The 20,908-nt window shown below is 53.2% G+C and overlaps 1 protein-coding gene across 1 annotated transcript in view; it reads left to right on the top strand.

The window, feature by feature from the left end:
- The window catches only part of LOC144754047 (saoe class I histocompatibility antigen, A alpha chain-like), a 158,630-nt gene that overhangs the window by 51,618 nt on the left and 86,104 nt on the right, over nt 1-20,908 (top strand). Inside the window, exon 4 of the mRNA XM_078641560.1 lies at nt 17,386-17,655. Coding sequence (XP_078497686.1) covers nt 17,386-17,655 — 270 coding nt within the window. The remainder of the gene's footprint in view (nt 1-17,385; nt 17,656-20,908) is intronic.

Here is a 20,908-nt window from a genome sequence, read left to right as displayed (position 1 = left end):
TATAGGAGACTCAACACCTTCTGCTTGTGTACAATACACCAAGCCATCGAGGGCCCTTATAGGAGACTCTACACCTTTGCTTGTGCACAATACACCGAGCCATCGAGGACCCTTACAGGAGACAGAACACCTTCTGCTAGTGCACAATACACCCAGCCATCGAGGACCCTTATAAGAGACTCAACACCTTCTGCCTTTTGTGCAATACACCAAGCCATCGAGGACCCTTATAGGAGACTCAACACCTTCTGCCTTGTGCACAATACACCGAGCCATCAAGGACCCTTATAGGAGACTCAACACCTTCTGCCTTGTGTACAATACAACAAGCCGTCGAGGGCCCTTATAGGAGACTCAACACTTTCTGCATAATACACCAAGCCATCGAGGACCCTTATAGGAGACTCAACACTTTCTGCATAATACACCAAGCCATCAAGGACCCTTATAGGAGACTCAACACCTCCTGCTTGTGCGCAATACACCTAAGCCATCGAGGACCCTTACAGGAGACTCAACACCTCCTGCCTTATGCGCAATACACCAAGCCATCGAGGGCCCTTATAGGAGACTCAACACCTTATTCTTGTGCACAATACACCAAGCCATCGAGGGCTCTTACAGGAGACTCAACACCTTCTGTCTTGTGCGCAATACACCAAGCCATCGAGGGCCCTTACAGGAGACTCAACACCTTCTGCCTTGTGCGCAATACACCAAGCCATCGAGGACCCTTATAGGAGACTCAACACCTTCTGCACAATACACCAAGCCATCGAGGACCCTTGTAGGAGCCTCAACACCTCCTGCTTGTGCACAATACACCGAGCCATCAAGGACCCTTATAGGAGACTCAACACCTTCTGCCTTGTGCACAATACACCGAGCCATCAAGGACCCTTATAGGAGACTCAACACCTTCTGCCTTGTGTACAATACAACAAGCCGTCGAGGGCCCTTATAGGAGACTCAACACTTTCTGCATAATACACCGAGCCATCGAGGACCCTTATAGGAGACTCAACACCTTCTGCCTTGTGTACAATACACCAAGCCGTCGAGGGCCCTTATAAGAGACTCAACACTTTCTGCATAATACACCAAGCCGTCGAAGGCCCTTATAGGAGACTCAACACCTTTCTGCCTTGTGCACAATACACCGAGCCATCGAGGACCCTTATAAGAGACTCAACACCTTTCTGCCTTGTGCACAATACACCGAGCCATCGAGGACCCTTATAAGAGACTCAACACCTTCTGCCTTGTGCACAATACACCAAGCCATCGAAGGCCCTTATAGGAGACTCAACACCTTTCTGCCTTGTGCACAATACACCAAGCCATCGAGGACCCTTATAGGAGCCTCAACACCTTCTGCTGGTGTGCGATACACCAAGCCATCGAGGATCCTTATAGGAGCCTGAGGTCCATGAGGGTATCTCACGCCTCTGACATCAGCCGATCTCTTCCCAATCTCTTCTCAATCTATTGCAGCCATTGATTAAAGCATCAGATGGACCACACTACGATAGAAGAGGAAGGTTAGTATTGCCTGTAAGCCACACGACCTCCACTGTCACCATCCATCGTCCTTCAATTGCTCTTAAGACAATAAGGTGCCTCTGCAGATATTTCTGATTATAGATGTACTAGTGTCTCAAGGCCACTGGAGCACTGCGTGATGAAAGATAGAGTTAGTGGAGCCAGTTCTGTCAACTCTCACCTTTTATGCACAAACTGCACCCATGTGCTGCCTTGGACTGTTGCAGGCTGGCACCAAGGCTAGTGATCCCTATTGGTGCAGGACCTTATCCAGTTATCATACCTGCCTGTTTCAGGGAGCGTAGTGCCTGGAGCCAGTCTTTTTCCAGAGGTACACCACCTTAAGGTCACCTGCGGTCCCATCTTACAGAAGCAGGGTGCCTGGAGTCACTCTTTATTCAGGGGTACACCACCTTTAGTGCACCTGCAGTCCCATCTTACAGAGGCGTGGTGCCCTGGTGCCAGTCTTTATCCAGGGGTACACCACCTTTAGTACACCAGCGGTCCCATATCACAGAGGTGTGGGGCCTGGAGCCAGTCTTTATCCAGGGGTACACCACCTTTAGTACACCAGCGGTCCCCTCTTATAGAAGTACGGTGCCTGGAGCCAGTCTTCATCCAGGGGTACACCACCTTTAGTACACCAGCGGTCCCCTCTTATAGAGGGGTGGGGCCTGGAGCCAGTCTTCATCCAGAGGTACACCACCTTTAGTATATTTGCAGTCCCATCTTACAGAGGTGCGGTGCCTGGAGGCAGTCTTTATCCAGGGGTACACCACCTTTAGTACACCTGCAGCCCCATCTTACAGAGGTGTGGTGCCTGGAGCCAGTCTTCATCCAGGGGTACACCACCTTTAGTATATTTGCAGTCCCATCTTACAGAGGTGCGGTGCCTGGAGGCAGTCTTTATCCAGGGGTACACCACCTTAAGTACACCTGCGGTCCCCTCTTATAGAGGCGTGGGGCCTGGAGCAAGTCTTTATCCAGGGGTACACCACCTTTAGTATATTTGCAGTCCCATCTTACAGAGGTGCGGTGCCTGGAGGCAGTCTTTATCCAGGGGTACACCACCTTTAGTACACCTGCAGCCCCATCTTACAGAGGTGTGGTGCCTGGAGCCAGTCTTCATCCAGGGGTACACCACCTTTAGTATATTTGCAGTCCCATCTTACAGAGGCGTGGTGCCCTGGTGCCAGTCTTTATCCAGGGGTACACCACCTTTAGTACACCAGCGGTCCCCTCTTACTGAGGAAGGTCATCTGGAGGATTCAACATCTGGACAGATGACAGGCTGACTTGCCGGACTCAGTCTATAAACACATCTTCCAAGGATATACAGAAAAGATTCACTAGTCATTTTTAAGTTTACAATCAACCCCACTCATCAGGAGGTGCTGCTGACGATTCCTCAATTTGCACGTATGTTTGTGCTATTTCATTAGTACAACAAACCCAGCTAAAAGTCAGCAGGACAAAGACCAGCATAAAGTCAACGAGTGATATGAGCGATAGCAAGTTTGTGGACAGTTAATGCACTCTGATGTTGTGTTCTTTAGAGGGGTGAGTCTTCCAACTCTTTGCTCTCGCTCCAGTGCAATACAGGATTGTTCCAGATCCTGGGTGCATAGTGGAAAAGGCTTGTGGTCTTGTCTTTTTGCACTTCTTTCCTGCAGTCTGATGGTGTCCTGGCTGCGGCTGAGCCGTGATCCACCAGAGGTTGTAAGCTTGTCTGCAAGATAAGCGGGGTGCTGGTCGTGATGGCTCTGTGAATGATGCAGATGGTTTTGAAGATGGCGCTGGTGATGATTGCTCTGTCAATGATGCAGATGGTTTTGAAGATGGTGCTGGTCGGGATGGCTCTCTCAATGATGCATATGGTTTTGAAGATGGTGCTGACAGTGATGGCTCTGTAAATGATGCTGATGGTTTTGAAGATGGTGCGGGTCGTGATGGCTCTGTAAATGATGCAGATCGTTTTGAAGATGGTGCGGGTCGTGATGGCTCTGTAAATGATGCAGATGGTTCTGAAGATGGCGCTGGCCGTGATGGCTCTGTAAATGATGCAGATGGTTTTGAAGATGGTGCTGGCCGTGATGGCTCTGTAAATGATGCAGATGGTTTGAAGATGGTGCTGGTGGTGATGGCTCTGTAAATGAAGCAGATGGGTTTGAAGATGGTGCTGGTCGTGATGGCTCTGTAAATGATGCAGATGGGTTCGAAGATGGTGCTGATGGTGATGCTCTGTAAATGATGCAGATGGTTTTGAAGATGGTGCTGGCCGTGATGGCTCTGTAAATGATGCAGATGGTTTGAAGATGGTGCTGGTCGTAATGGCTCTGTAAATGATGCAGATGGCTTTGAAGATGGTGCTAGTCGTGATGGCTCTGTAAATCATGCAGATGGTTTTGAAGATGGTGCTGGTCCTGATGGCTCTGTAAATGATGCAGATGGTTTTGAAGATGGTGCTGGCCGTGATGGCTCTGTAAATGATGCAGATGGTTTTGAAGATGGTGCTGATGGTGATGGCTCTGTAAATGATGCAGATGGTTTTGAAGATGGTGCCGGTCGTGATGGCTCTGTAAATGATGCAGATGGTTTTGAAGATGGTGATGGTGGTGATGGCTCTGTAAATGATGCAGGTGGTTTTGAAGATGGTGCTGGTCGTGATGGCTCTGTAAATGATGCAGGTGGTTTTGAAGATGGTGCTACTCGTGATGTGTCTGTAAATGAGGCAGGTGGTTTTGAAGATGGTGCTGGTGGCGATGGCTCTGTAAATGATGCAGATGGTTTTGAAGATGGTGCTGGTCGTGATGGCTCTGTAAATGATGCATGATGGCTTTGAAGATGGTGCTGGCCGTGATGGCTCTGTAAATGATGCAGATGGTTTTGAAGATGGTGCTTATGGTGATGGCTCTGTAAATGATGCAGCTGGTTTTGAAGATGGTGCTGATGGTGATGGCTCTGTAAATGATGCATGATGGCTTTGAAGATGGTGCTGGCGGTGATGGCTCTGTAAATGATGCATGATGGCTTTGAAGATGGTGCTGGCCGTGATGGCTCTGTAAATGATGCAGATGGTTTTGAAGATGGTGCTTATGGTGATGGCTCTGTAAATGATGCAGCTGGTTTTGAAGATGGTGCTGATGGTGATGGCTCTGTAAATGATGCATGATGGCTTTGAAGATGGTGCTGGCGGTGATGGCTCTGTAAATGATGCAGATGGTTTTGAAGATGGTGCTGGTCGGGATGGCTCTCTCAATGATGCAGATGGTTTTGAAGATGGTGCTGACCGTGATGGCTCTGTAAATGATGCTGATGGTTTTGAAGATGGTGCGGGTCGTGATGGCTCTGTAAATGATGCAGATGGTTTTGAAGATGGTGCGGGTCGTGATGGCTCTGTAAATGATGCAGATGGTTCTTGTTAGACGGAGACCCTGAGGGTCGGCCGGATACTGAGGGAGAGATCCCCGAGGGGGACCGTCTCCTGGTGATCGTACAGACAAGTTACCTCCCTCCCCACAAACAGGCACCACACCAAGTCGAGTTCAAATGCTTTATATAAGGTTCTTCAGGCAAGGATATCAGCGATACAGGGTATCTCGGACCCGGGGGTCCTCTCACTTCTAGTCTCTGTAGGGAAAGGGGGTAGCGGGACAGTCTCGGTACCGGATAGGTACAGGTAGGGGTAAGAGGCGAGCTCACAATCCTCGAGCTGGAGTGTCTGTGGATCGGGCCGCGGCAGCGCCAGCAGGCCAAGATGGTAGTCTCACAAGGTAGAGGGCCGCGGCAGCGCCAGCAGGCCAAGTCGATGGTTTCACGAGGCCGAGGGCCGCGGCAGCGCCAGCAGGCCAAGTCGATGGTTTCACGAGGCAGAGGGCCGCGGCAGCGCCAGCAGGCCGAGACGATGGTTTCACGAGGCAGAGGGCCGCGGCAGCGCCAGCAGGCCGAGACGATGGTTTCACGAGGCAGAGGGCCGCGGCAGCGCCAGCAGGCCAAGTCGATGGTTTCACGAGGCAGAGGGCCGCGGCAGCGCCAGCAGGCCAAGTCGATGGTTTCACGAGCAGAGGGCCGCGGCAGCGCCAGCAGGCCAGTCACGGATGAGTTCTTCTCGGGTCTCTCGACTCCAGGATACAACTGCCTTCCTGGTCTGGCACTGCCCCAGTTATAGGTCTGGTCCCCTTTGATGTCCGGACCCTCGCGCCTGGGGGCCGGGAGGTCCGGGATGAGGGAGTCCAGACACCCAGCAGGGGGGTGGAGCCAGTGCCCAGGGCGGCCTGGGGTGATCGACACCTGGCAGAGGAGAGCCGTTGACGATTCCTTCTCCCATTGACTCGCCAAGTGGTCACTCTGCCTCCTGGGGGGAGGTTGGTGCCTCGGTGGCGGGCCCGGCCGGGCCCAGGGTTAGGGTCGAGTCGAGGCCACGCGGCCTCGTGCTGCAGTGCCCCAAGATGGCGGCCGGGTCGATGTCGTGGTGTGGATGGTGACCCGGGCCAGCTGGGTCCGGAGCTGGTGTCTTGTAGTGGAGGGATTGCAGGGTACTTTGGGTGGTCGGTTGGGGACTCTGGCTGGGGATGCAGGGAGAGCCAGGGTCCCGGTCCCATTGCGGGGAGGGGGGACAGCCCGAACATGCGGCCTGTCCAACATGCGTCCCCCCCAGCTGAAGGCGGGGAGAGTCAGCCATCTTCCTGGGGACTCTCCTCGCTGAGGCGGAAAAAGCGTGACAGGCCGTCGGCATTGGCGTGGTCCTGGCCTGGACGATGTTCCACCGTGAAGTCCATCCCCTGCAGGGAGATGGACCAGCGCAACAGCTTCGGGTTCTCCCCCCGCATTTGCATCAGCCATTGCAGGGGTCGGTGGTCTGTTTGCACCCGGAAGTGGGTGCCGAAGAGGTATGGCCGGAGCTTCTTGAGTGCCCAGACTACGGCGAAGGCCTCTCTCTCAATGGTGCTCCAGCGCTGTTCTCGGGGCAAGAGGCGTCTGCTGATGAAGACCACCGGATGGTCGACCCCTTCGGCGTTGAGTTGGGAGAGGACGGCCCCCACACCATGATCGGAGGCGTCCGTCTGCACAATGAATTCCCGGCTGTAGTCGGGAGCCTGGAGCACGGGGGCCGTGCACAGGGCGGTCTTTAGTTTCTCGAAGGCCGATTGGCAGTCCGGGGTCCAGTTGACGGTTTTGGGGCCCTTCTTGGAGGTGAGCTCTGTGAGGGGCCCTACGATGCTACCATAGTCCTTCACGAACCGCCGGTAGTATCCGGTGAGCCCCAGGAAGGCCCGGACCTCCGTTTGGGTCGTAGGGGGTTGCCAGGCCTGGATGGCAGCAATCTTGAGTTGGAGAGGGGCCACCAGCCCGCTTCCCACTTGGTGTCCCAGGTAGGTCACGGACCCTTGGCCAACCTGGCACTTGCTGGCCTTGATGGTGAGCCCGGCTTGCTGGAGGGCGTGTAGAACCTCCCGCAGGTGGCGGAGGTGGTCGGTCCACTGGTGGCTGTACACAGCAATGTCGTCCAGGTAGGCGGCACTGAAGTCTTCCAGGCCCGCCAGTACCTGGTTTACCAGCCGTTGGAACGTTGCCGGGGCGTTTTTCATGCCGAAGGGCATTACTTTAAAGTGGTAGTGCCCGTCCGGGGTAGAGAAGGCGGAACGTTCTTGGGCCCTAGGGGTGAGGGCGATCTGCCAGTAGCCCGCTGTTAGGTCGAAGATGCTCAGGTAGCGGGCGGCCCCCATCCGGTCAATTAGCTCATCTGCCCGGGGGATGGGATGAGCGTCGGTCCTGGTAACTGCATTCAGCCCCCGATAGTCCACGCAGAACCGGAGCTCGGGGGCAACGCCCGGGGCGGCCGCCTTGGGAACCAGGACGACTGGGCTCGCCCAGGGGCTGTCTGAGGGTTCGATCACTCCCAGGGTCAGCATTTTGGACACCTCGGTCTGGATGCAGGCGCGCACCCGGTCGGGTACGCGGTACGCCCGGTGGCGAATAGGAGGGCTGTCCCCGGTGTCCACATCGTGAAGGCACCAGGGGGTGACTCCGGGGGTGAGGGAGAACAGGGAGGCGAACCGCCTTAGGAGCGTTTGGCAGTCTTGGCGTTGCTCCGGGGACAGGGCCTCGGAGAGCTGGACCCCTTCCACTGAGCCATCCCGTTCGAGGACCCTCAGTAAGTCCGGAAGGGGTTCGGAGTCTTCTTCTGTCCCATTATCGGTAGCCATCAGGAGGCTGAGTTCGGATCGCACAAAATGGGGTTTGAGCCTGTTGGCATGGAGGACCCGTAGGGGGTTCCGGGCAGTCTCCATGTCGATTAAATAGGTGACGGGCCCCTTGCGTTCGATCACCTTGAAGGGCCCGGACCATCTGTCTTGGAGTGCACAGGGTTCAACCGGGGACATCACCCAGACCTGTTGTCCCGGTTCGAACTCAATGGAGGACGCGTGCTGATCGTACCACCTCTTCATGTCCTCCTGGCTGGCCTCGAGATTGGCTTTGGCGGTGTCTCGGAACCGCCGGGTCTGGTTGCGGAGAGCCAGGAGGTACCTGTAGATGTCCGGGGGAGTTTTCTGGGGGGGCTGCTCCCAACCTTCCTTGACTAGGCTGAGGGGACCCCGGACGGGGTGCCCGTACAGGAGTTCGAAAGGGCTGAAGCCGAGGGATTTCTGCGGGACCTCCCGATAGGCAAACAGGAGGCATGGAAGTAGCACGTCCCACTGGCGTCGAAGGGGTTCTTCTAGGCCCATAATCATCCCTTTGAGGGTGCGGTTGAACCTCTCAACCAGTCCGTTTCCTTGCGGGTGATAGGGGGTCGTGAATTTGTAGGTGACCCCGCATTGTTGCCAGAGAGACTTCATATATTTGGAGATAAAGTTCGTGCCCCTGTCACTGACGACCTCCCGGGGGAACCCCACCCGGGAGAAGATCCCCATCAGAGCTCGGCCCACCACGGGGGCCGTCACAGTCCGGAGAGGGATGGCCTCGGGATAGCGGGTGGCGTGGTCTACTAGGACCAGGATGAACCGGTGTCCTTGGGCTGTTCGAGGGTCGAGGGGCCCCACAAGGTCTATTCCCACTCGTTCAAACGGGGTGGTGACGACCGGAAAGGGTTGTAAAGGTGCTTTGATTTTTCGGCCACTTTTTCCGCTGGCCTGGCAGGTGGGGCAGGCCTTGCAGTGGTTGGTGACGTCCTTTCGCATTTGGGGCCAGAAAAAATGGGTCACCAGGCGGTCGTAGGTCTTATCCTGTCCCAGGTGTCCGGCAAGGGGGACATCGTGGGCTAAGTTCAGGAGGAAGTCTCGGAAGCGAAGGGGCACCACCAGCACCCGACTGGCTCCTAGTTCTGCAATTTTCTGCTCGCTGTAGAGCAGGTCTTGGTCCCAGTAGATCCAGTGGGCCCCCGAGGTATCCCCGGTGCTCTGGGCCAGGGCTTGCTGCCGGAGTCCTTCGAGAGAGGGACATGCTTTCTGTTCGGCCCGGAATTGTTCCTGAGTGGGGCCTCCCTCCTGCCGCCATTGTGCCAGGTCAGGGACGTCCCGAAGCTGGTCGGGTCCTTCTTCGGTTTGGGTCGAGGGACTGGCTTCTGGGGCGGCCTCCTCTGGGATGAGCGCGGGAGGAGGTTCCGGCCACTCGGGCTCTTCTAGACTGGGGACCGCGCGGGCGGTCGTGGACCGGGTCGTGACGCAGACCCATTCGGGGAGGCCAAGCATCCCCAGGTGCTCCCTCCGTTCGACAGCTGCCCAGGGAGAGCTTTCAAGGTCGTTTCCTAGGAGGCAGTCCACGGGGGCATCATCGCGGACAGTTACTTTTAACATCCCTGTTACTCCTCCCCACTCGAAGGGGACGCAGGCCATGTGGCATAGGCTTTCGGAGTTGTCGGCTGATCGGACAGGGCAAAGAATGTTCGGCAAGATTTGGTCTGGAGTGACGAGGTGGCGTCGGACCGCCGTTACACTGGCCCCGGTGTCGCGGAGGGCTTCCGCCCGGCGGCCATTAATGTTGACCCATTGACCGTACTTCTGTGTGTTGGCGGGAAGGGGGGCCCGCGGAATCATGTCTCTCTCCCCTAAGCAGACCAGTGCCATGGCGGCGGGTGCCCATTCAGAGGGATCGGTCTCGTACTCTTCTTGGTCTTCCGAGATTAGTTCTTCCCCTAGGGCCGCCGCGGCAACTTGGCGGGGGGTAGTGTTCGGATTCTTTGGGCAGTTGGGATCACTGGCGTAGTGGCCGGGTCGCTGGCACCTGTGGCACGTAATGTTGGCCCGGAAACCGGCCCGGACGGCAGGGCTTCCTCGGCCAACCGGGGTCGAGGGGTTTCTGGGGGGTGACGAGGGGCCGGGGTCTCTCCCCCGACCCTGACTTCCTCCTCCCCCTCGGGGGCGATACGGTCTGGATAATTCGCTGGGTGCGTTCCGGCCAACTCGGGTGCTTTCCCACCGGTCAGCTTCGACGGCGAGTTGTCGAGGGTCGGTTAGCTTACTGTCCAGGAGGTGTTGCCGGAGCTCCACGAAGCAGTTGCTCGACAGGTGTTCCCATACGATAAGGTCAAAGAGTTGTTCGTAGGTGGTTACTTTGTTGCCCTTGATCCACCCCTCGAAGGCTCGGCTAAAAAAGTTCACGTACTCCACCCAAGTTGTACCCGGAATCCGTTTGCAGTCGCGGAACCGTTGGCGGTACATCTCAGGTGTGAGCCCGTATCGAGTGAGGAGGGCGGCCTTCATGTGGTCGTAGGAGGTCATCAGCTGGTCCGGGAGTTGCAGCAGGGCGTCCCGCCCTTCGTTGACAAACCTCCCCCATAATCCGGCTCCCCAATTGCTTCGGGGAATCCGGTGGGAGGTCATTGCCACCTCATAGGCTTTAAACCACTGCTGTATATCATCGTTCTTGTGGTATTCCCGGATGACATCTTTGGGGATGTGAACCTTGGGTTCGGTCGAGGCAGACGGGGTCGGTCGTTCGGGGAGCCCGAGGTCTTTATTCTGTTTCTGGATCTCCAGTGCTTTGAGATTGCGCTCATGTTCGTACTCTAGTTTCTTTTCCTCTAGCTCTCTCTGTCTTTGCTTGTCTTCTCGCTCTTCCCTGAGCCGTAAGTGTTCCAGGGTTATTTTTTGTTCTGCCAGCTTGAGTTCTCCATCCAAGCGAAGTCGGGCTAGTTCTAATTCGTGGAGTCTGGTGTTTTCTCTTTCTCGGATCTCTTCCAGGGAGAGACCCGCTTTTTCTTTAGTTGGTGCGGGGCTCGTTTCGGTTGTTTGCGTTCGGGGTACGGCCGTACCCATTTCCGCCCAGGCTTCTAGGGCTCGTTTGAAGTCTTCCTTCGTACTCAGACCCGTGGTTGGGAGACCAAGTTCCATGCAATATTGCTTCAGTTCTCGGTGGTTGTAGTCTTCCAATTTTTCCATCTGGAATTTCTCCGTTGTTCCGCTCTCTGTTGTCATGGTGGTCGTGTGTCGTGGGTCGGGTGACTTTCTGTACGATTATGCGTAGGTTCGGATCCCGTCGCTGGCCACCAATGTTAGACGGGGACCCTGAGGGTCGGCCGGATACTGAGGGAGAGATCCCCGAGGGGGACCGTCTCCTGGTGATCGTACAGACAAGTTACCTCCCTCCCCACAAACAGGCACCACACCAAGTCGAGTTCAAATGCTTTATATAAGGTTCTTCAGGCAAGGATATCAGCGATACAGGGTATCTCGGACCCGGGGGTCCTCTCACTTCTAGTCTCTGTAGGGAAAGGGGGTAGCGGGACAGTCTCGGTACCGGATAGGTACAGGTAGGGGTAAGAGGCGAGCTCACAATCCTCGAGCTGGAGTGTCTGTGGATCGGGCCGCGGCAGCGCCAGCAGGCCAAGATGGTAGTCTCACAAGGTAGAGGGCCGCGGCAGCGCCAGCAGGCCAAGTCGATGGTTTCACGAGGCCGAGGGCCGCGGCAGCGCCAGCAGGCCAAGTCGATGGTTTCACGAGGCAGAAGGCCGCGGCAGCGCCAGCAGGCCGAGACGATGGTTTCACGAGGCAGAGGGCCGCGGCAGCGCCAGCAGGCCGAGACGATGGTTTCACGAGGCAGAGGGCCGCGGCAGCGCCAGCAGGCCAAGTCGATGGTTTCACGAGGCAGAGGGCCGCGGCAGCGCCAGCAGGCCAAGTCGATGGTTTCACGAGCAGAGGGCCGCGGCAGCGCCAGCAGGCCAGTCACGGATGAGTTCTTCTCGGGTCTCTCGACTCCAGGATACAACTGCCTTCCTGGTCTGGCACTGCCCCAGTTATAGGTCTGGTCCCCTTTGATGTCCGGACCCTCGCGCCTGGGGGCCGGGAGGTCCGGGATGAGGGAGTCCAGACACCCAGCAGGGGGGTGGAGCCAGTGCCCAGGGCGGCCTGGGGTGATCGACACCTGGCGGAGGAGAGCCGTTGACGATTCCTTCTCCCATTGACTCGCCAAGTGGTCACTCTGCCTCCTGGGGGGAGGTTGGTGCCTCGGTGGCGGGCCCGGCCGGGCCCAGGGTTAGGGTCGAGTCGAGGCCACGCGGCCTCGTGCTGCAGTGCCCCAAGATGGCGGCCGGGTCGATGTCGTGGTGTGGATGGTGACCCGGGCCAGCTGGGTCCGGAGCTGGTGTCTTGTAGTGGAGGGATTGCAGGGTACTTTGGGTGGTCGGTTGGGGACTCTGGCTGGGGATGCAGGGAGAGCCAGGGTCCCGGTCCCATTGCGGGGAGGGAGGACAGCCCGAACATGCGGCCTGTCCAACAGTTCTGAAGATGGCGCTGGCCGTGATGGCTCTGTAAATGATGCAGATGGTTTTGAAGATGGTGCTGGCCGTGATGGCTCTGTAAATGATGCAGATGGTTTGAAGATGGTGCTGGTGGTGATGGCTCTGTAAATGAAGCAGATGGGTTCGAAGATGGTGCTGATGGTGATGGCTCTGTAAATGATGCAGATGGTTTTGAAGATGGTGCTGGTTGTGATGGCTCTGTTAATGATGCAGATGGTTTTGAAGATAGTGCTGGTGGTGATGGCTCTGGAAATCATGCAGGTGGTTTTGAAGATGGTGCTGGTCGTGATGGCTCTGTAAATGATGCAGGTGGTTTTGAAGATGGTGCTGGTCATGATGGGTGTGTAAATGATGCAGATGGTTTTGAAGATGGTGCTGATGGTGATGGCTCTGTAAATGATGCAGGTGGTTTTGAAGATGGTGCTGATGGTGATGGCTCTGTAAATGATGCATGTGGTTTTGAAGATGGTGCTGGTCGTGATGGCTCTGTAAATGATGCAGATGGTTTTGAAGATGGTGCTGGTCGTGATGGCTCTGTCAATGATGCAGATGGTTTTGAAGATAGTGCTGGTGGTGATGGCTCTGTAAATCATGCAGGTGGTTTTGAAGATGGTGCTGGTCGTGATGGCTCTGTAAATGATGCAGGTGGTTTTGAAGATGGTGCTGGTCATGATGGGTGTGTAAATGATGCAGATGGTTTTGAAGATGGTGCTGATGGTGATGGCTCTGTAAATGATGCAGGTGGTTTTGAAGATGGTGCTGATGGTGATGGCTCTGTAAATGATGCATGTGGTTTTGAAGATGGTGCTGGTCCTGATGGCTCTGTAAATGATGCAGGTGGTTTTGAAGATGGTGCTGGTCGTAATGGCTCTGTAAATGATGCAGATGGCTTTGAAGATGGTGCTAGTCGTGATGGCTCTGTAAATCATGCAGATGGTTTTGAAGATGGTGCTGGTCCTGATGGCTCTGTAAATGATGCAGATGGTTTTGAAGATGGTGCTGGTCCTGATGGCTCTGTAAATGATGCAGATGGTTTTGAAGATGGCGCTGGCCGTGATTGCTCTGTAAATGATGCAGATGGTTTTGAAGATGGTGCTGTTGGTGATGGCTCTGTAAATGATGCAGATGGTTTTGAAGATGGTGCTGGCGGTGATGGCTCTGTAAATGATGCAGATGGTTTTGAAGATGCTGCTGGTCGTGATGGCTCTGTAAATGATGCAGATGGTTTTGAAGATGGTGCTGGCGATGATGGCTCTGTAAATGATGCAGATGGTTTTGAAGATGGTTCTGGCGATGATGGCTCTGTAAATGATGCAGGTGGTTTTGAAGATGGTGCTGGTGGTGATGGCTCTGTAAATGATGCAAGTGGTTTTGAAGATGGTGCTGATGGTGATGACTCTGTAAATGATGCAGGTGGTTTTGAAGATGGTGCTGATGGTGATGACTCTGTAAATGATGCAGGTGGTTTTGAAGATGGTGCTGGTGGTGATGGCTCTGTAAATGATGCAGGTGGTTTTGAAGATGGTGCTGGTGGTGATGGCTCTGTAAATGATGCAGATGGTTTTGAAGATGGTGCTGGTCGTGATGGCTCTGTAAATGATAAAGATGGCTTTGAAGATGGTGCTGGTGGTGATGGCTCTGTAAATGATGCAGGTAGTTTTGAAGATGGTGTTGGTCGTGATGGCTCTGTCAATGATGCAGATGGTTTTGAAGATGGTGCTGGTGGTGATGGCTCTGTAAATGATGCTGCTGGTTTTGAAGATGGTGCTGGTCGTGATGGCGTTGTAAATGATGCAGATGGTTTTGAAGATGGTGCTGGTGGTGATGGCTCTGTAAATGATGCAGATGGTTTTGAAGATGGTGCTGGTCGTGATGGCTCTGTAAATGATGCAGATGGTTTTGAAGATGGTGCTGGTCGTGATGGCGTTGTAAATGATGCAGATGGTTTTGAAGATGGTGCTGGTCGTGATGGCTCTGTAAATGATGCAGATGGTTTTGAAGATGGTGCTGGTCGTGATGGCTCTGTAAATGATGCAGATGGTTTTGAAGATGGTGCTGGTCGTGATGGCGTTGTAAATGATGCAGATGGTTTTGAAGATTGTGCTGGTCGTGATGGCTCTGTAAATGATGCAGGTGGTTTTGAAGATGGTGCTGGTCGTGATGGCGTTGTAAATGATGCAGATGGTTTTGAAGATGGTGCTGGTGGTGATGGCTCTGTAAATGATGCAGATAGTTTTGAAGATGGTGCTGGTCGTGATGGCTCGCGAGGCTTTGAAATAGCTGAAGTCTCGGATAAGGGGGCCTAGGTTGGAGCCGGGTCGCGCCGGTATAGGATGACGTCATCTGTGCACAGGGATACTGTGAGATTGGGAGGGTGAAACTTAGGCCTCGCTGCATGTATCGTTGCCTCATAGAGCGGCCAGAGTCTCTGGTACCAGGGCAGACCAAAAAGGGACCAAGTGCCTCTCCTTAAAGGTATCCGGTCCGAGCGGACCATTCAGCCACATCCAGGCTGTTGACTGAGTGCAGAGGAGTCTGACCCAGTTTATAAAGCTGTTTGGGGGCCCATCCTGGACAGAACGGGGAACAAGAACCCCCCACTCTAGGGAGTCAAACACGCTCGTGGCATCGAGGAAGACACATCATTCATCGCCCCATTTAACTGATTCACTATGGCAACCAAAGGTCAGGGGTCATGGGGTGTGGACTTCCAGGAATGAATCTCGCTGGTTCTGGTTGAACCAAGTCTGGCAGCGATAATAATAACTGTTTTGCAAGCACCTTGGCGAGGATTTTGGCGTCACATTGACAAGAGACAATGTTCGGAGTGAACCCCATGGTCGGTGTTGCAGAGGGTTCGCCAGGTTTCAAGCTCACCACAAGCCCCCTGAATGAGGGCGGGGACTGATCTTCTAGCGCCTCATTGTCACTCACAGGAGCTAGGGTGCTAGCAGGTGGCAATAGGCTTCGCAAAACTCTGTGGAAAAAAATTAATTCCGGGGGCTTTACACGTGGGGGGTCCGGGGATTGCAGCTGTGATTTCCTCAAGGGTGATGGGCGCGTCTAAGAATTGACACCGAGGACCACCAGCCAAAGCGATTCTGTCAAAGTATATGGTTTAATCTGCCGGGTGTACGCTGCATGTATAGGTACATAGACGACTACCTGGGGACGGCTCCCACTCAGACAAGTGAGAATGTCTGAATTCCTGTGGATTAAACAAGCCTTAGGCAAGTCCCGGTCATGAGGAGGGATTCCCTAGTGCACTCCAAGCTTTTCCATGGCCTCCCCAATGGGATGCCAGTCCCAGAATTCATCCTGCCCAAAGGTGTGGTTCAAGGGAGCAAAAAGGCCACTAGTCCCTGCTACTTCCTCCTCCATATCTCTGAATTTTCTCTGCCTTGGCAAGGAATCAACGTGGAGTTTTCATCCTTAATTCCGGGCTCTGGAGCCCCAGGGGCGTCCCACCGGCACCCCGGTGAGAGCCGTCAAAAGTGCCTCCCTTCTGGGGCTGTTGTAGACGTGTTCTCAGTGGTTTATACAGACATCTTTGTGGTCCTGTGCAGCAATAAGGGAACATCGGGCTCCATGCCATGGGAATCCTGTTCCTCCTTCCCGTAGTCCGCCTCCATGTGGTATCCGTGGTCCTCGGCTGCCTTACCCGATAGATATGCCTAGAGTTTACAAAACCTTTCAACCAGATGTGTGCCAGTCCCCCCTGGCAGTGTCTTCCCAAATGTTATATGGTAGAGAGACAATCCCCACTGAAGGCTTCAGACACACGCCTGGAGTCCGCACACGGTCATCTGATACAAGATGGCCAGACACACTAAGTAATGGAGTGAGACCCACTGTGCGTCTCTGCACCGCCTCTGAGTTGTCTGTATATTTGTCTGTCTTACTCCAAAAATAATTGCATGAACTCAGTTCATCGAAACCATTTGGCTTTCTGGTTCTTACTATCAGTCCTTTCAATGCAGCACAGGTAAAGATGCCGTGTGATAAATTAACTACATTTACTCCACTTGCGTGGGAGTTACCGTGGGCCACATTGTGCGGGTTCTGTCTTTGGACAACGCGGTTTGTTATTATCAAGACCTCATCCATTATTGGATTATAACCTTTGTTCATATATTGATTTAAGAACTTAAAAGTTGATATCTGATAGTTTTTGGCCATCTAGTTTCCTCCATTCTTGAACCAGTTTGCAGGAACTTCAGGTGTCTATTCAGATTGTTGCAATCGCGCACTCTCTGGTGCTCTTGACCTTTGGATGGAGAATCTTCATTTAAAACCCTGGGATATACATTGAAGAAGCCCTGGAGAAGTCCTATTGTACAACACGTGTTGGCAACAGCAAGAATCCATGATATGTTTTAAAAGAATAAATGAATAAAGAATCTCCTTTTATCAAAAAGAGATTCTATGAGTCTGTGCATTTGCTGTGCAATTGCTGCTGGGGTTAATCAGGGTGTTATTAACCAAATAATTATTGGGGTGTGGGTTGTGAGTCACATCTTGTTTAAATCTGACAGAGATTCTTCTCCTGGTTTTGTAGACTAAGACAGCTTGTCCTCTTGACTCGAGCACCACAGTGTTTTGAATAACAACCAGCCTGTGTATGTGTTGTGTGCGGTGTCCTATTGCCTCTGCCTCTTCTTGGTAAATTGTTTGATAAATTAATTATAAAAATTGGATGGGGGGTTCCCTGTAATCCCGTAACCGGGTCTGTATCCAGCGACACTACTTTGACATCATCTTGTTTCACCTCCATCGAGCCTCTGCGGGTGAGCTCCAACATCTGTCACCGTCTTTGGTCCTTTCCTTTAGCTCCTAGTAGCATCCTCAGCTCTTTGTAGGATGGAGCTACCAATGTAGTTGAGTCTGTGATCCGAGATGGCTGTGGTGAGGCTTCTCCTTCCAGCCCCTCTACCCAGGTTCCTCCTCTGTGCGGTTGCTCATGGCGTCCTGGAAGTGTCGTGAAGGGGGGGAGTCACAGCATGTGCTGAAGAAAAGTGTCACTGGTATGTATTTCCGAATAACATACTGGGTAAAACCCAATGTTGTGATGGTTGTGTAATTGTACTTATTGTGTTTCCTTCCAGTTGCCCCTCAAACAATCGTTACACGAAGAAAGAACGGCGATCGCACCTTTCTGACCGGCTACGCTTATGGATTTTATCCCAGAGACATTGAGGTGAAATGGGTCAGGAATGGTGTAGAGATGCCCTGGGAATCGATGGACATCCTGCCAAACCCTGACGGAACCTACCAGGCCCAGAAAACAGTGGAAGTTCAGGAAGGAGATGATGAGAAAATGTACAGATATGAGGTGTATCACAGCGGCCTGCCGGACACTGTGAGCGTGATGTATGGTGAGTGCACTTTGGTCTGTAGGGGTGATTGTGACGGTGGTGCACATATTGACTTCATACGGTCTCTAGCTTGATCTGTTCCTGTCACTGGCGCTAGGCCCAGCCACAGAAGGGGAGTACATTTTTATGGGGAGATTTGTGGGAATGCTGGTGGTAGAAATGTTGTAGATCCCGGCGGATTTCAGAAGTTTCCCTCACAGAGGTTTGAGGAAATTGTTTGAGTTTAACCAAAAGCTGGGGTTCGAAGGGCATTCTGAATAAGAAACCCTAGTGGGATCCATGGAGGTCACCCCGCCCTAGACTCCCCTGAAAAAAATTAATCCAGGATCTTAGTTACAGAGCGGCGCTAGCCATTCTGTACTTATAGTTAGGGTTCCTAGAGACAGGATTTCCTTGGGTTTTGGACCATTAATAACTTTGCGCCCATTTGACAAATCTGTGCAAAACCTTGCAGACCCATTCCTTTTTCCACATTGGCTGATGATGCAAAATTTGGCAGAGATTTGTCACGGGGTGCAAGGAAAAAGGGAGCGGGGGGTCCCAAAGCGTCTTTGTGCACCAATGCATTTTCCATAGACTTTGTACTCACATGTGGGGGGGAAACACCTGTCGGATTCACATTAATGTAGGCAGGATTATAGATTATGGTGTGCGGATGATCCTTTATGGTACTATAGGTAAGAGGGGCAAGTATTTGTTAAGTCTTAAAGTATTTTAACTTGGAGATATCTGTTGCTGCAGTAGTTTCACAACATGTCACGAAAGTACCCCGGTACATGCCGATGACAAGGTGTCATGGAGTTGGCTAATGACTGCCTTTACAAAAGTGAAAGGGAGTCATGTTCTTTTAAGGGGACTTTGGCAGAGTTCTGGGTTAAGGCCTTCGAAAAAGGTAAGTATGCCGTCTTAGATTTTTTCCTAACACTTTATTATAAGTAGTAAGAGGTAGAGAAAATTGTGTTCGAGGCATATGAGCTGCAGATTACACACTATGCATAGATGACCACCTAGTGTTGGGCACGCATGTTTCCAGTTTGTTTTGTTGTAAAAAGTCTTTCGGAGTCACCGGATAGGTGACTCCTCCTTAGGATGATACTGCACATGGGCATCGGCTCCATCCCCAGATTGTTTTTTCCCACCAACGGGCTCGGATGTGTTTCCAGCGCTCCTTGTTGGAACCGATTTCCTTCGGCGCGCAATCCTCACCAAACTAAAAAAACAAGTTTTGAACGCTTTCCAGTCAACGCTACTCTTCAAACATCGAGGATCTCGATTCCGGGCGTCGTCAACGGGCTTCGGGCCTACCTAGGCCTCAACTCCAGCTCATGGAAAGGACGCCATTTAAGAAGTGTCCACAATGTGGGTCGAAGTTTCCCCACACCGACCTGCATGAGGTGTGTAACCTCTGTCTCTCTCCGGAGCACGATGCGAAAGACTGTTCAGCTTGTGCCTCTTTCCGCTCCAAAAAGGCTATCCGGGACCAAAGAGCGAGAACAATGGCTCAAAGATCCTCAGCTCCGATTCCGGATGACATCTTCGAGGAAGGCGTCAACGTCCCTGAACAGCACGACGTCGACAGCAGCTCCGAAGCAAACGATTCCGAAGTCGAGGACATCACTCCAGCGCAGCAGGTTGCAAGTAAGACCGTCGACCCCGACCCCTCCTCGACACAGAAGGCCCCGGCCACACCCTCGCCCTCCAGCTCGGGTGCACACCGTCAAACTGCTTCTACTGCCCCACCTTCGGGCCCGGCTAAGAAACTAACCAAGCCTTCAGGTGACTCAAGCTCGAGTCGACCTTTACACGGTGCCGGAGCACACACACCGGCACCAAAAAAGACAACGGCCCCGACATCCAAGCCATCGGCGCCGATACCCAGGCCGGAACCAAGCAAGCCCGCTTCGGATTTCAAGACACCACCGCAACTGAAAAAATCATCGGATCCGAAAAGGTCATCGGATCCAAAAATCGTACCGGAATCGAAAAAACACTCGGAACCGAAAAAAGCTTTGGAGCCGAAAAAGATGGAAGACATTGCCAAGACACCAAAACAGGCCAACTCGTTGCACAAAACTTCCTCCGCACCAAAAGATCAATCCCCTGCAGTGGATTTATCCTACCCAGACCCTGCTCAAAAGACTCTGGCTAAAGACCCAGTCACTGGGCACCTAGTTTTGGCTCCAAAAAAGCGACCACTGGACACACCAGCTCCAGCTCCGCATTCAAAGAAGAAGGACATGGCTACCTCTCCCTTAAGACCGCCTTCCCCTTCTCTCTCGCCTGTACCATCACCACCACCACATCATTCTCCAGCATCCCCCATCACACCATACAGGGATGATAGCTCTGACAATATGGGGGGTAACATACCCGATCCAACCATGCCTATAGGATCCCAGACCCGTGGGACAATTATACCATCCCAGATGTCCCAAATGTCCCTCAGGATGACATATACCCCTCAAGGCCTTCCCCACCAGAAGACACTATAGGGTTCAATGAATTGATTCACAGGGCTGCACATTATCATGGGGTAGATATATATAGACTTCCTGATGGATACATTTGATAATGCACAAAGGTCGTCCTCCATATTGCCCATGCTTAACCCCATGCATGCGGTGCATTTTCCCGCTGTGCGCTGAAGTTTTTAAAAACCTGCGGTGCATGACGAGCTTAGCTCGTCATGAGTGTACGAGAGGTGTACCTCATGACGAGCTGAGCTCGTCATGAGCGTCGAAGGGGTTAAAGGGGTGATCAAGCATGCCCCTGAAGTCTTCAAAGACCCAGTCAGAACTCGGGTCAATAACCCTCGGATCGAAAAAAAATATAAAGCTGCCCCTTCAGACCCAGCATATATTAAAGGCCCAGTACCACTAGACTCACTTGTAGTTTCCAACGCACGCAAGAGGGCAAACTCACAAACATCAGGTGATGCTGCACCACCAGATAAGGAGTCTAAGCTACTTGACGCATCAGGCAAAAGAACAGCGTCTCAAGCAGCAAACATGTGGCGTATCGCCAATACACAGGCACTGCTAACCAGATATGACCGGGCACGTTACGATGAGCTAGAGTCACTAATGAGGCACCTCCCTGACGAGTACAAGGATAGAGCAAACAAGCTCCTCCAGGAGGGGAAAAACATCACAAACACCTCTATTAGGTGCGCCCTTGACGCAGTAGACACGGCCTCTAGGGCAGTTCACACCAGTGTCTTGCTACGCAGACACGCCTGGCTGCGCATATCAGG

This window comes from Lissotriton helveticus, chromosome 5_1 (assembly GCF_964261635.1).
Source record: "Lissotriton helveticus chromosome 5_1, aLisHel1.1, whole genome shotgun sequence".
NCBI lineage: Eukaryota > Metazoa > Chordata > Amphibia > Caudata > Salamandridae > Lissotriton > Lissotriton helveticus.
This window is presented reverse-complemented; position numbering and strand designations above follow the sequence as displayed.